The following is a 14,032-nucleotide window of genomic DNA, read 5'->3' as shown; positions in this document are numbered from 1 at the left end:
GTTGTAAAGATTCAGTGAGAAAACATATTTTTTCAACTGATACGCCATGAGCATGGCTGTGTGATATCACTGAAAGGCAATGACTAAAATCAATACATATATACTCTTTTTTTTAAAGGAAACTTTACCGATTTAAACATACGTTTTGCATACATTATTAAAAAGTTTCCAGAGAAGCAGCAAACTCCTTCTGGAGCAATGCCATGAGATTCTTTTTTTTTCTTTTAACATTTTTTATTGATTTATAATCATAATGCCATGAGACTCTCGTCACTAATTCAGGAAGTGAAACACACAAGCGGAAGCTGTCTGGTTCTGTAGAACCAGGCCAATTTGTTCGGCTCATGGGAGGCAGCGGTGTCGAGAGTGTGAGCGTCACTGTCCTCCTTTCCTTAAATGTAGCCGTGGTGGCTCTGAGACGGGGGAAGAGGGGCCCTTCTGGGCCTGCTGGTCTCCCAAGGGTGCTGACCACTGGCAGGCGACTGGGTGGCTTCACTTCCGGGGCCCCGAGATGAATGGGGCTTAGAGCAATCGTGAAGTCCTCTCAAGGGGTTCTGGGAAGGAAGAATCCCACCCAGACAGGGCTCTTGGGCTCCCACTGTAGTAGACGCACTTCTAGAGACCAGTGGGAAGCGCAGCGCAGCTCAGGAGAAGCCCAGAAATGAGCATCAGAGTGAGTACCACACTGGACACAAAGGTGACCTTGTTTCTCATCTTCGGTGTAGATTCCCAGAGTGACACAGGGGTGGGCCTCAGGGGTCAGTCTAAATGAGGCTTCAACTCCAGAAATCTGGGGCTACGGGCTTTTTATTGTTTAATCAGAAACCTCATTTTGAGCGGAAAAACTAGCAACTTGTACTTAGGTAAATCCGTTCTCAGAGTGGTGGGAAAACCGACTTGGTTTGGGTTTGGGGGGAGGCTGGTTGTTTCATGCAGACTTTGAAGGGCACCCTTGGATTTCAGAAGCAGGTGCAGCCAGACTGCTTCGTGGCTTGCGGCTTCTGAGTCATTGCCCATGCCTCTGGTGAACCGCGTCACTGCTCAGGCATGGCACCCTGTGCTCCGTCTGTGTTTGGGATGGAATCTGCACAAATATTTGTTGACTGAGTCTGCTGTGCAGACACTATGCTACGTGCTGGAAAGGCAGAATATAGATTAAAGTCTGATGTCATGGAGCTTCCACACTACAGGTAGTTGATCGCATAGAAGATTTTTCCCCTTTAACTTCTCCTTGTCTTGTAACTGACTTATCTACCTGCCAAAATTCAGAAACCTGTTTTGAGATGTATTAGAGAGATGTGAATTACCTTCTTTGGGTACAAATCCATTTCTTTCCTGGAGTCAATGTAATAATACCTTTTATGACATCTGATGGTTCCTGAAAATCAATAAAACCAGTCGATGGTTAATGTTTGACTAAAGGTGAAGGGAGAGGCTGGGGAAGCAGAGCCGTGCAGAGGGAGTGTCCCCTGGGGAGATACTCAGATCCTAGCAAGAGTCTCAACAGCCGAATGGAAGAAAATAATTTTTAACAACCATTTTGTTACTTACTTCCAGAAAGGTAAGGGTTGACGTGTCTTAACTCTATCTGTAACATATTTCTTTGAGAGTGACAGAATAGATGGTGGAGGGGGATACTTAAAAGGACAGATCTGTTCCTTGAGGGGTGCTATGTAGCATTTGCTGGGAAGGGAAGTTTATTCCTGGTGTGACAACTTTTGCTTACGGAACCTAATTTCTTTTCTCATTTTCTTTTAATCAGTCTGTATCTTTTGTAAATTCACTTGATGAAGTGGTTTGGATTGAATCAAGCCTGGTAGTGGAATTAAAGGAAAGAACAAGGTTTTGGATGTTTACATGTGTATTACACCCCTTCTTTGTACTTAAAACATCAAAGTGTCTCGCCCCGAGATGCCCCTGGGGGCTCGTGTTCTAGAAATTGGGGCACATTCTCACGAAGTGTCGTCTCTCAGATGTGATCTTCAAAAGCATTCTGTTTACTTCTCAGACTCAAATCAGAGTGAGATTTGTTTTGGGATTCTTAAGACTGTCCGGGAGACAGTGGTGGAAGGGAAATGCATAGGAGAAAAAAAGCCCTTTCTTAAAAAGCAGTGGAAAAAGAATTAAAAACAGACGGACAGATCTGCCTTCCCAGTTGGGAAAGCAAGGTTGATGTTTGTGTTGGTCAGATTCAAGTCTTTCTTTCGGTCACAGTGGTGGATGTACCATCAGCTACTGAGTGGTTATTTTGAGATGTCAAGACATGTGCTGCTTATGGGCGCCTTCAAAGGTCCAGCCCCTGCCTCTGTCTCAGTTTTTTCTTCACTGTGGATGACTTTCTGGGAGCAGATGCCTGCTGTGATGAAGGCAGCCAAGCAGGAGATTGGAAGGGCAATGCATTTACTAGTATTTTCTCATTGTTATTTTTCTTCAAAAACTTAGATAGCAAGGGAGGAATAATTTGAAACAAGGAGAAAGCACATGTTTAGATGACACGGAAAATAGATGACATTCAACTCTCACCAGGAAACCAAATGTGTCTTGCTGAGTGAGGGTTTATCATGGATCACAGGGTGTATGGTTTATGAGTCTTCAGGGCTGGGCTGCTGGGTTAGGCCAGTTTCATCGTTTACCAGCCAGCGAGCACTGAGCAGATTGCTTAAGCTCCCTGTACCTTAATTTTCTCATCTATGAGATGGAGGTTACTTGCCTAACCAAGTTGTGAGAGTAAATTAGATAAGCCTGTAAAGAACTCAGAGCATTGCTTCACACACGATAGACGTTCAATGAATGTTATAACGCTCCTTTTCATGAGGAAGTTCAAGTAGGCGACTTAGGTCAAATTGACAAGTTACTGTTTCAGTCTCTAGGGAAAAAAAAAAGCCATCATAATGCTGTGATAACTACACCTTCTGTTGTGTCAGGGAGGAACTAATTCTACACCAAAGGAGTGAGGTGCAGCAATAAGAGAGAATGAGAAAACATTTGGGTTTTGCTTTTTGCCTTAATGAGGCAATTTAAAACCCCACTGACATTGCACATGTATGTCTTCCGGTGAGATGTGGGCATGGCATCCTTTGAAACTTGCTACTTCGACCCCCCGGGAAAAATCCTCGTCAGTCAAGGTGAAGATTGCACTTGCAGTACCTCCTCCCTTCTTTCACGAAAGGCGTAATGTATTCCGGCAGCAACTCAGCTTCCTGTTCCATTGTCAAAGGAATTCTCTGGAAAGGAGAGTGTGCCCACTTTTCTTCAAGAGAGAAGACATGTCGAGAGAGATGACTCTGGGAGGAAACCCGAGCATCACTGTGTTCCTTTCTCCAGAGGCCCCCGGATGAGTGCTTTTAGGGGGGTTAGTTTACATGGACAGAAATATACAGATTTATTTGTTAGTATAAAATTATGCTACTCCAGGCATCCCTTGTGTTGTTTATTTATTTTTAAAAAATCATTTATTTACTTGTTTTTGTGCAAGGAGGTAATTAGGTCTATTTACTTATTTTTAGAGGAGGTACTGGGGATTGAACCGAGGACCTCAGGCTTGTTACGCACGAGCTATACCCCTCTCCCCTCTGGTGCTGAATTTAGAAGGGGCTGGCTGTTCTGCAGTCTCCTCATTGATTAAACAAGGAAAGAGGTTTTGAGGTCTGTTAGGGGCATATCAATCTACCTGTTTGTTCCTTGTGAGAACAAATAGGGATGTTTACCTAGGTACAAGAAATATTAACTTAATAAAAGCAGATATCCACCCAGTGGTTGAGGTTTTAACTATACTAAAGATGATTTTTCACTTAAGCGTATAAAACAGACCAAGCTACACTTGGTTATTGTCTATGTGGTACAAAGAAAACTCAATTTCTCTTAAGAATATTCTATGAGACTGACATTGAATTCTCTCTTCCATGATGTTCTGAATCAATAGTTTCTTACCATATTTTGAAAACATTAGGACTTGTGCTTTTGAGTAAGGCACGAAGAGAAATCAAAAGGGCAGATCTGCGCTCTTAAAGAATGTTTAAAGCGGAGCCTGTGCTCCTCGCATGGAGGATTCTGTGCTCGTCTGTGCAGTCAGAGTAATCACACCGCTTCCTCAACCTCACTGAGCTGTTTCCTGCCCTGTCGGATGACAGAGGGGACCTGCCTTACAGGATTACTGTGAAACTTACACAGGGTTTTCAAAATACTTAACTTAGCTTTTTTTTTTTTTAAGTTTCAATTATAAGAAACTAAACTCATGGGTGAGATTTCATAGAGATCTCTTCTTAAGAAGAGGTGTCTTGTTTCATGAAGATAGATTACATTCACTTTCCCCTTACTCTCTTGTCCATCCCAGTTGTCAGTTATGATTAAATTACAGAAATCAGGAAGTTACCCTGCCGCGTTTGAGTATGGCTGTGTGTTGGTCATTGGAACCTTTGCCTCAGGGTCACCTTGTAGATGAACGAGTATTACAGCAAGTCTTTGGTTTTGTTTTGCTTTAAATCTCAGTAGTTAAATCGTTTGGGATGAGATCTAACCTAAACTTGTCACCTCATACCAAATTTCTAAGACTAGGGTGCATAATGTTATTATCTTGACAAAACACTCATCTGTGCACTTTATAATACACAAAGAAATATGGTATAACACATGAAGAAACACTTTGTCAAAAATCATTAAGCCGTTTTGTTGAGAAGTGGTGGTTCCAGTCCTCCTCTTTAAGCCAGGAAAGGCCCGTGTGATGCTGTTCTGCCGGATGTGGAGGAGAGAAGGTCCTCCCCCAGCCCGCCTCGGAGGGCTTCTGAGGTGTAAACCTGGCACCTCGGGGAGCTCAACGCCCGCATCCTTACCGCCAACCTGCTTCACACGTCCGAGGAGCGTCGTGGCGGAGTAGCCGTCTGTGTCCCGTGTGGCCGCCCCCTTCCCTTTGACCTCATCTTGAACGCACTTCCACTCAGGGCTAGGACATCCTGTGGCCCCATGCGGGGAAGGCTCCTCACCCCAGCTGCCCCTCCCCTTGCTCACAGTGGGGGTATGCTGGGTGGGACAATGGCCAGCCAGGAGGAAGCGTGAGCCCACTTCTCAAAATATGCCTTAGAACTCATTATTTTCTTTAATAAAAGTAACTGGGGACAGGGTATAGTGCAGTGGTAGAGTGCATGCCTATCATGCACAGGGTCCTGGGTTCAACCCCCAGTACCTCCATGAATAAATAAATAAATAAATAAACCTATTCACCCCCCCCAAAATAAATAAATAAAAAGGTAAAAAAAAAGAATAGTTATGCCAATAATTTGCATGTAAATCAATTATATAAATTTACAATATTTTAAGAGGAGCCATCCATCCTCATGTGAACCTGTTTTCCTGTCCATGAACCTGTTGATTAATAACCACCCTCACTTTCCCATCTGTGTAAATCCAGATCTTCATGTGCTGAGAGATGGGCATGTCTCTACTGCAAAGTTTCCTGAGAGAATAAAGCATTTACATTTATGTGTGTGTGGGGAGAGGGGATGACCCACACTTTCTTTTCCTCTCTCCCTCCCTCCTAATCATTTGGATGTGAAGGCAGCAGCCCAGATCTTATGCCTGTCTATTTGTTTCTAGCTTATTAATGGCCACTTTAATTGGGTCCCTAATTTGTCAAGAGTGCAAACTGGTCAGATCCTCTTGTGATTTTTCTGAACCTTAAGTGATGTAACTGTGCCAGGGGTTTGCGAATGAGCCGACAGAGATGGGCACGATTGATCTGAACATCGCTTGATAAACAATGATGTGAGCAAGCTTTTACCCTGCTCTTTATTCATATCTGGCCTCGCTGTATAATTTATGCTGCTCTTAGCGCTATACAATGCAGAGGGCAACTAAGTGGCACCCGGGACGTTTGGCGCTGTTTGGTCCTGATGGTGTTACGAATTTTAGTCACGTTCTTTCCTGGCCACATCGCCTGTAATATTTGGAAACAAATTTTGCAGTCCTCTCCTTCTGTACCATCTTTGTTTGTTGGAAATGTATGGTTCAACCTTAGAGCATGGCAAATTATTTTAATTCAAAACCCTTAATTTTTTTAGAAAAACAAAAAGGATGAGCAATGACTGACTCTACGGAAGGTTTGCCTATCACTTAACTTTTTGCAAGGGGAAAGAAATCAATGCTCATGTATTGATTTGCTTGCAGGTTTTGAGACCTGGGACGTAGAAATTCCCTCCTTACTCAGATAAATGGGGAAATGATTAAAGAGTGTCTGAAAATGGCTCTTGGAAGAATTGGAGCCCATTAGGAGAATCAGTCAGGCTTCGAGTGGACTCGTTGGGATGCTGTGGGCACTGCATTTAGAATAACTGAATAAAGCCCCACCAGAGGCCACCTGTATCCTGAGACGGCAATGCCTCTGTCAGTCAAAACTAGAGTGCTTGATACATTAGCCAGGGCTGCCGTGACAAAGTACCGCAGATGGAGGACACCAGTCGTACCGGACTGGGGCTCACCCTGAAGACTTCATTCTAACTTCATTACCTCTGTAAAGACCCTATCTCCAACAAGATCACATTCTGAGGGAGGGAAGGTACAGCTTAGCATGCACAGGGTCCTGGGTTCAATCCCCAGTACCTCCATTAAAAAAAAGAAAAAGACAGAAGACGATGCGCTGTAGGAGTTAAATCTCCTAGGCTGACCTTCCTCTGAGAGGGCGGAGTCAGGTCAGCCTCTGAAGAGGAAGAGCAGCCATGGAGCGGAAAAAAAAAAACTTTTGCATTTTTGGAAAGCTATACAACAGATGGAATGACACTAGATGTCTTGTTTGTGAGAATGTGTGTGCTTTCAGAGGGAGAATAATACATGAGTAAGAGCACAAGTGTGAAATTAGCCAGGCAGTGTGAGCTTGAACAAGTCTCATAACTTCTTTGACCCTCAGTTTCCGATTTTTGATCTTTACGAGAGAAATTTTAATGCTTCATAGGGCTCTTATGAAAAATCAGTAAGATAATTATAGAGGAGTCTCAGCATGTGCTGACAACGGGTTTTCAGTAAATGTTAGCTGCTTTTGTGTTGTCATCTTGGCTGGACACAGATTCAGGACATGGAGGGGTTTCTGGGCTCCCCTGAACAAAATGAAGGCATCAGCCCCAAGCTGCAAGGCCAGAGCCCCGATTCCATATTTACAAACGGTCCGCAGTTAAAGCAAGTGGTGGTAGCTTTTCAAAACTGCCCCCACTCCCCCCAGACCTTTGACCTGTGTTGCTAAGGATGTTCTTGGCCTCTTAGATAGTTGCCATAGAAACTGTCTGAATTTCGTCTTTGTACCTGAGGGAAACCCTGACAAATAGCAAAAATTCCCGGCTGATGGTGGGATCAAGTACTTCAGGTAGTTCAGATAAAATGTCACTGAATTATCTGGAAATCTACTCCAGTCCTTTTCCGAGTATGTTTGTGCAATAATCCATCACATGCGTATGGCTTGGTGGGTTTAGGCAGTTTCAGTTATGAATTACGGTTTCCCTGTGGCATCATTATTATGATCCAGGCTGTGACAGTCATTAGTGAAATTACGCCCGTGTGAAAGAGGAAATATAGGAAGGACTTGTTTGAGAGACAAAGTCCTGTTCGGGCACAGTCCTAGCAGGGCAGTGGGTTGCTTTGGATCACTCAGAAAGGGCTCTGCGCGGCCGCTTCATTTGGCCGTGGGGATGTGGCTGCAAAGCTGCTTCGTGAGTACTCTCAATGCCGGGGCCATCGACACCCGGGAAGCCCGGGAGAGGTCCTGGAGGGCGATGTTTAAAGTTCTGACTGAGCAAACCTGGGTGGCAGAATGAAGTTTTACTTGACGAACACTGTTCAAAATGTTAACTTATTGAGTCCCACAACTCTCGGAGGTGGGCACTATTTCCTGCTTACTTACAGATGAGTAGACACCAGGCCCTGGGGGAGACAGGACCCAAACTAGCCAGTCTGACGACAGCACCGTGTGGTACATTTGTCCACAGAGCAGTCATGGGACCCTAGCATGGGAGAGCAGTTACTTCCATTTCCCACCAGAAACCCCTCCATGAGGGATCAAACTAACTGCAAACGACAAGATAAAGGATGAGTGCGTTGCTTCGTTTACTTTTCAGTTTCCTTAAAACACCCCAGACAGTCACCTGTCTGAGCATCTGACTAAAATAAGACATTTATTTTCTTTTTATTTGCTTCTCTATCATTCAACTTACACATCTTTGGGAGATTAAAAAAGCTAAAAAAATCATTTCAAGTAGAGATGATATATATCAACTAGTTCTTAACCTATTTACTGAGCAGAAACCTGTTAGTGTATTTAAAAGAAAAATAATCCTTTTTGTCAACAATAAAAATGTATTACTCTGTATCGAAGTCTTTAAATCTCAGATTAATTTCCTGTAACATTTTCTCTTTATTCTGAAAGCTCTTCTAGATTGGATGAATTCATAAGATATCAATGTTAGACAATCACAAATTTTGTAGAATTTAACAGACATCTGTTGAGAGCTTAATGTATGCCAGCCATAGTGTGAAGAGCTCTGAGAGATTAAAAAAATAATTGGGGGAAGGTGGGTATAGCTCAGTGGTGGAGCACATGTTTAACATGCACGAGGTCCTGGATTCAATCCTCCATTAAAAACATTTAAAAAAAAATAAAGCCTTGAAGGATTTTGTTTTCTAGTAGAAGCAGTAGTAACACAGACACATAAATAAACAATAAAAAATTAAAGTCAGGCAGGAGGGGCTTCTGGCTGGAAATCAGGGAGATTTCATGGAGGACGTAGGTCCCAGCTGCATGAAGCAGAACCTGTACCCCTTGTTTTGTTATCTCAGTTCTTAGCACAGTATCTGGCACATAATAGAAGCTTTTTATAAGTCCATGATTTTAAAATAAGTAAGTAAGTTGGCCCTAGATATAAGATGGTAAAAGTAGAAGTGAGAAAGGATACTGTCAATCCAGCTTAACTCAGCAAATACCACTGTCATTTACTCCAGGCGGGGCCCCGTGCCAGGCGGGGAGGACAGCATTGGCAAAGTGTGGAGACAGGAAAGCTCAGGGCGAAGTCCACAGGGAGCTTGGCATTCCTGGGTGTGGGGAGGGTGTGGGGAGATAAGGCTGCAGGGCAAGTGGAGACCAGTGGTGGAACGATCTTGAACGCTCGGGTTTGAGGGGAGAGATCCCCAGATGTGTCATTATTGTCTTTTTACTTCTCTTAAAGTATTGGTTGATATTGATTGCTAGCTGATCATGTTCACTTTGCTAATACGAACAAAGAACAGTTAGACTTAAGAACACCAATATATATGTATATATATGGGTATTGCTGTGTGCTAGGAGCTGGGGTTGTCATTTGTCTCCATATGTTTCCAAACCGTGTAAGCAGTCTAAGCAGTCGAAAGATGTCTTATTTGTGTTTAAGACAGGGAACCAATTCTAAAACAATGTTTGGACACCTAGGCCAAATGAATTCCGTTGCAAGAGCCCGTTTCTAAACATTCACAGAATTTACAGATCTAACCGTCCTGAAGGGTTTTAGTCCTAGCCCTTCCTTCAGATAGCTGTAAATCCTTGCGGCAAATTGCTTGATTTAGATAGCAGGTACAAACAACATGTACATTTTATAGTTCTCTAAATCTCTATGCCTACATCTCCGTCTCTTGAGCGATCACCTGATGTAGGGGACAGGAGAAGGAGTCGAAGGCGGTGCTGGACTTTGGAATCTGCTGGACGTGGTGAGAAGCATGGCAGGGTCACTTCCTAGCTGTGTTGTCTTTAGGTGACGGGCTTAACTTTGAACCTCAATTTCCTCATGTATAAAATAACATGTCCTAACTCATTATGTCTGTAAGAAATTTATAAGAGCACCCATTTACTGAGTAATTGCCACGTGTTTTCCATTTGAGGAAAGTGAGGCACAGAGACATTAAGTAGCACCCCCGTGGCGGCACAGCTAATGAGAGGTGGAGCTGGGTTTCCGATCTAGACTCTGTGACTCAGAGTTCACCTGCAGTGCTGCCAGTCTGTTTGTAAAGGCCCCTCCGCTAGCTTACCGTACAGGTGATGCTTGATAAGTGCTCATTTCCGCCTTTACCCCCCCAGGGCATTTGTGAAGTTGAAATAAGATCGCACCTCTCCCTTTCTAAAGTTCAAATACATTATCCACATGTAAGGGATTAAAAGAATTTCAGGCTCTAAATTTTTAGAGTAGTTAGAATTTGTAACCATTCCATGCTGATTATATTAGTGGTACAAGTTCAATGTAGAAAACTTAAAAAAATAAAAAGATGAAAGAAACCAAGACCATCCATAACTCCCGGGGACAGTAAAGTGGTTGGAATTTCAGTGAAGTGACTGCATTCCGCATTTCCTTGGTGTTTTGGGGTTTTTTTGTTTGTTTGTTTTGGGTCTTTTTTTTGCTTCATAATATTTTGATATTTTACAATAGGCAGATAGTATTTAGTAATTAGAAGAATCAATCTGTTGTCAGTGGGGATTGGAAAGCACTAGAAACAGCTCGCAAAATCCACGCGCTCCACGCTTGTAGGGTTTTTCTCCTGCGTGGAGTCGGCTGGATGTGAAGACCGGAGCTCACTTCTTACACACACAGGGCTTCTGCCCTGCGTGGATGCTAACGAGCGTGATGGTTTGTGTTGCAGCTGAAGCCCTTACCACAGGTCTGCAATGTTCCGTTTTATTTCATCAGCCCGGTACTATGATAGGCAAAAACCCTGCTTTACAGGCCACGGGGCAAATTTATCTCAGATCTCAAAATCAGTTAGTCCTGAAAGTTTTAATTTCTAGGTGAGATATGAAGATGCAGGGGGAAAAAGGAAAAATAATATTGAACAGAAGAGAGTGGGGCAGAGTTTGGGCTCATATTGGGTTCCTGCTGGAGTCTTAAGGAGTACATTTTATCCTCAGGTGTATTGCATAGTTAACAGCAAATTTTAGAAGAGCAAAGAGGTGGCTGGTGAAGTCTTTGAATGAAGGACTGTGAACATTCTTGGGTTTTCTCTGCTTGAAGAATCTCATATATTTGCAGCTTTGAATCAGAACCACTAAGATGTTAGCGTCTAGTTATTCCGGTATTTGCCAAAACACACCTTCCCTATCCATATGATGGGTGAAAGTTATACTCATGGCCTATTACTTGAGACTCTTAAATGAAGACGTCTGTAATGAAGTGAAGCGGGTGTTAAAGAAGTGGAATTCCCACGAGTGCATTTTGGGGTGTCTACGTGTGGTTGCTGTGAATGAAGTATCAGGAAGCGCCTGGAAGACGAGGCTGTTCGACGGGGAGGAGAGGCTGACCCCCAGGGATCCCATCCTGCCAGGGTTATCACTGAATGTCATCCCGTGATCCTCTCTGCTTGGAAAGACATGGTTTTAACAGGCTGGGAACGAATCAATTTCTCTCCGGTTTCTTCACAGGAGTTTGAATAAAGGAAGCCATGACGATGCGAGCCCGGCTGCTTGGCGTGTGTCTCCTTGCACTTTACCTGGTAAGGGAAGAGAATGCTCTGTATTCGTTCAGTAGACTATTTCCCGACATCCTTCTGCCCCACCCCAGGGACGCAATGGCTATCATCACTGTAAAAAAAAAAAAAAAAAAGACAATCAAAATTAACTCTTTGTGTACCGAGGGCACATAGTTTACCCCAATGTGCTGTTTTTGATGAAATGGCTGAACGTTCTAGGTCCGACTTTGAACCAGGGCGGTGCTTTCTCCTCAGCTCTTAGAAGCCAGTGCCACTTCCTGGGCAAGGCGTCAGCAAAGCCACCTGCTCCACTTTAGACCTTCTCGTACAGGTCAGCGAGCCTTGGAAAGAAAAGTATACGCTGCATGTATTAGTCTACGTCCCTTAATGTGGACTTTTGTTTGTTTTTTTGCTTTGACCATGAGAAATCACCACCACCAAAGTTAAGAAAAGCATTTTCTCTGTTTTCAACCCTGCTCTGCTCTGCTCTTTTCTTTCCCCACATGGTTTGGAGTTTTCTGGCCAAATCTGTCCTTAGCCACTTGTTGAGCTAACCCTATCGACTCAGGCTTGGAGAAGCTGGAGCGGGGTGGAACCTGGGGAGACCAGCGCTCAGCCTTGGGTGGAGAGGGGGGTGCTGTCTTCGCTTTCCTCCGGAGGCTCGTACAGGTCCTACACTTGCCAGATTTGTTGTATTATGGAGCAGGACTATGGGGAAGCATTCACGTTCTCCTTAGAAGGAGCTCCTAGATCCTCGCACCTCTAGTCTTGGTTCCTGTCTTCTAGGACCCAAATATAACAGCGAATTTCAGGAAGCTCCAGGCAGCCCCCTAGAGCCCACGCAGTTCAAAATATTTAGAGTGAAATAGAGCCAAACTTGTCAACCTCCCAGAGCTTTCCTCTTGAGGGGGAAATCTGCGATCCTAACTTTGCAAGCAATGTGCATCTTTACCAACAGGGGCTCAATGCTTGTCGCTGGCATTGCCTAAGGCCTGGGTCAGACATCCCCACTTGACTTCTTTCTTCCTCTTACCCTCTTGAATGTCCTTTACTATCTGTATTATCGTAAGGTGGTGGTGAAGTCAGACCTAGGTTCCAACTTGGCATCGCCATTTACCAGTGATAGAAACTTGGATGACTAAGCTCTGAACCTCACTTTTCTGCCCTGTGAAATGGGTCTAATAAGAGTCCTTGCCTCATGTGGCAAATAAATGGGACAGTGCACTTATAAAGTCCTTGGATCAGTGACTGGCAGAGTCTAAGCACTTGATAAATATTAGCTATCACTATGACTACCACATCTTAAATGTTCAGTGTCTACACTCACATGGACCCTGACCTTCATGAGGACGACTGTGTCTTAGTCACCTTTGCAGCCTCGGCACATAACACAGGGCTAGGAGCAAGGCAGGAATTAAATACAAACTTATAGACTTCTATTAGGAAACAACAGTGAGATTTAAGAGAGAGAGAAGATTCTACCACGATAATTTGATATTAGCTGGCTCATCTGGGCTTCTTGTCTGAGGAGACATGCATTTTTCTTCCTAGATAAAGGGTGAAAATAAATTTTTCTTTTCCCTACTCTCACCCCAGAGGGATTTCTCTCTGGTGTAAGAAAAACTGCCCAAACCACTGCTAGCCTCAAGAGCCCTGCCCAGGAGAGAGCCACGGGCACTGCTGTCGCTGGGAGGAGGGAGGCTGCTACCTGTGTGCTGGGGTTTCAGGGACGTGCGGGGAGCCATTCCTCTCCTGCCTCCATCCCACCCCCGCACTCCCAGACCCTCTCCGGTGAAGACTGGACATTTAGTTGGAGCTTCTTTCGTTCAGCGCATAAGGCTTTATTCAGCAGAGGAAGTAATTTAAAATGAGTGCCAATCATTTACTCCATACTACGAGTGGCTCTCTTCTTTTCTGAGAACTGGTTCTCATAGGGGGTTAGAAACACTGCCTGGATACGTAGCCAGGGCACCGAAGAGAGAGCAAGTGATCCAGGGTTTGAGAAAGAGTGCTGTGTAGTGCAGCAGGGAAACCAAGGGGAAGCCAACTGTTTTAGGGTTTTGCCTGGGACGATGCTTCTTCCAGAAGGAAGAAGAATAAATGCTATAAATATAAATACTATGTAATCAAGGCAGAGAACTCTTGCTGGAAAGTACAATGAAGGTGGCTACCAGGCAGGCAGGTCTTGTCATTGCCTGTGTCCTTCGCTGGCCTCGAAGGCAGTGCAGCAGCGTGGTTGGTGCAGGGGTGGGGCCTGGTGGTCCACCAGAGCTGGCACCATCCCACTGCAGCGCCGGTCATCTGTGCCTCTGCTATGGGACTTCTTTGGAGATACGTTCCTGGCAGTGTGGAGGATCAGAAGACATGGTGTGTGTGGAGGGTCTAGTTCCACAGCTGACATACAGGAAACACACAAAAATACCAGTTCCCTTCTCTCCCTACCTTTCGCCTGTTTGTGCAAGACAACTCTCACTTAAACCTTCTTGTCTTGCCGCAAGTTTCCGCCACGGCGTTCTTCCCGGTTCTGGCAGGATGGCCGATGACTCATGACGCGCACATGCATTTTGAAATCTTT

General features: G+C 44.3%; 1 protein-coding gene across 5 annotated transcripts in view; it reads left to right on the top strand.

The window, feature by feature from the left end:
• CDH17 (cadherin 17) overlaps window positions 1–14,032 on the top strand; it is a 94,995-nt gene that overhangs the window by 32,951 nt on the left and 48,012 nt on the right. For 2 of the 5 annotated variants that reach the window (XM_072949463.1, XM_072949464.1), the window contains exon 2: window positions 11,411–11,481. In XM_072949463.1, coding sequence (XP_072805564.1) covers window positions 11,431–11,481 — 51 coding nt within the window. In that variant the 5' untranslated portion in view covers window positions 11,411–11,430. Of the gene's footprint in view, window positions 1–608; window positions 698–1,100; window positions 1,191–11,410; window positions 11,482–14,032 lie in introns of those variants that run through there. The other 3 variants (XM_072949465.1, XM_072949466.1, XM_072949461.1) reach the window with 3 other exon arrangements.

The sequence above is a fragment of the Vicugna pacos genome, chromosome 25 (assembly GCF_048564905.1).
Source record: "Vicugna pacos chromosome 25, VicPac4, whole genome shotgun sequence".
Lineage (NCBI taxonomy): Eukaryota > Metazoa > Chordata > Mammalia > Artiodactyla > Camelidae > Vicugna > Vicugna pacos.
The sequence above is the reverse complement of the archived record's forward strand: the minus strand, read 5'-3'. Positions and strand labels throughout refer to the sequence as shown.